At 48.9% G+C, this 1,553-nt stretch overlaps 1 protein-coding gene across 1 annotated transcript in view; it reads left to right on the top strand.

Annotated features, from left to right (window-relative positions):
- The window catches only part of LOC106511953 (histone deacetylase 6), a gene marked incomplete at both ends in the record, with an annotated part of 2,204 nt that extends 1,507 nt beyond the window's left edge, over positions 1-697 (top strand). The window contains 3 exon segments of the mRNA XM_014000666.1: positions 102-246; positions 326-454; positions 529-697. Coding sequence (XP_013856120.1) covers positions 102-246; positions 326-454; positions 529-697 — 443 coding nt within the window.
- Positions 698-1,553: the final 856 nt, after the last annotated feature.

Genomic DNA, 1,553 nt, shown 5'->3' with positions numbered 1-1,553 from the left:
ACACACACACACACACACACACACACACACACACACACACACACACACCATCATCATCATCATCATCATCATCTGAGAGTTAAGATGTTTTCTTCTTCAAGGCCCTTCATTGGCTGACGGTGATGTCATCAGAACATCATCCAGTGAGAAAAGTACGACGGTTGCTTCTCCCGCCTCCTCTCCTTCCATGACGACGGGCCTGGTTTATGATGAGAGGATGATGGAGCATGAAAATCTGTGGGACAGGTGAGTTACCTGCTTCCTGACTGTAAGCCTGCTCTGATGTAGCCATGGTTACACTAACACGGTCATGTGATCATGGCAGACACCACCCTGAACAGCCACAGAGGGTCTTTAAGATCTTTAACAAACATCAGCAGCTGGGATTGGTCGATCGTTGCGTGCAGATACCAGCTCGCCTGGCGACAGAGGAGGAGCTGGCCATGTGTCACAGGTGAGGTGGTGCTGCAGGTCTGTGCACCAGCTGCTGGGACGTCCTCAGAGCTCTGCTGACTCTGTGTGTTTCAGTGTGCAGCACATCCAGCACATGAAGGCAACGGCCACGATGAAGCTTCGAGACCTTCACAGACTGGGAAATGAGTTCACCTCCATTTTCATCAACAACCAAAGCTTCCAGTGTGCCCAGCTGGCTGCAGGAAGCTGCTTTAATGCAGTGGATAGCATCCTGGGTGGACAGGTGAGAAAGACTCCACTGTGTCACACCTGAAAGCTCTCAACATTAGCATTAAAACATCAGGCTAACATCAGGCTAACAACAGGCTAACATCAAGTTAACAACAGGCTAACATCAGGCTAACATCAGGCTTACTGCAGGCTACCATCAGGCTAACAACAGGCAAACATCAGGCTAACAACAGGCTAACATCAGTCTAACAACAGGCTAACATCAGGCTAACAACAGGCTAACATCAGGCTTACTACAGGCTAACATCAGTCTAACAACAGGCTAACATCAGGCTAACAACAGGCTACCATCAGGCTAACATCAGGCTAACATCAGTCTAACAACAGGCTAACATCAGGCTTACTGCAGGCTAACATCAGTCTAACATCAGGCTGACAACAGGCTAACATCAGGCTAACAACAGGCTACCATCAGGCTTACTGCAGGCTAACATCAGGCTAACATCAGGCTGACAACAGGCTACCATCAGGCTAATATCAGGCTAACATCAGGCTAACATCAGGCTTACTGCAGGCTAACATCAGTCTAACATCAGTCTAACAACAGGCTAATATCAGGCTACTATCAGGCTAACATCAGGCTGACATCAGGCTGACATCAGGCTGACATCAGGCTGACATCAGGCTTACTGCAGGCTAACAACAGGCTAACAACAGGCTAACATCAGGCTTACTGCAGGCTAACATCAGGCTACCATCAGGCTTACTGCAGGCTAACATCAGTCTAACATCAGGCTGACAACAGGCTAACATCAGGCTAACAACAGGCTACCATCAGGCTTACTGCAGGCTAACATCAGGCTGACATCAGGCTGACATCAGGCTGACATCAGGCTGACATCAGGCTG

The sequence above is a fragment of the Austrofundulus limnaeus genome, unplaced genomic scaffold, assembly GCF_001266775.1.
Source record: "Austrofundulus limnaeus strain Quisiro unplaced genomic scaffold, Austrofundulus_limnaeus-1.0 Scaffold3668, whole genome shotgun sequence".
NCBI lineage: Eukaryota > Metazoa > Chordata > Actinopteri > Cyprinodontiformes > Rivulidae > Austrofundulus > Austrofundulus limnaeus.
Note: the sequence above shows the minus strand (reverse complement) of the source record. Positions and strands in the feature narration are given on the sequence as shown.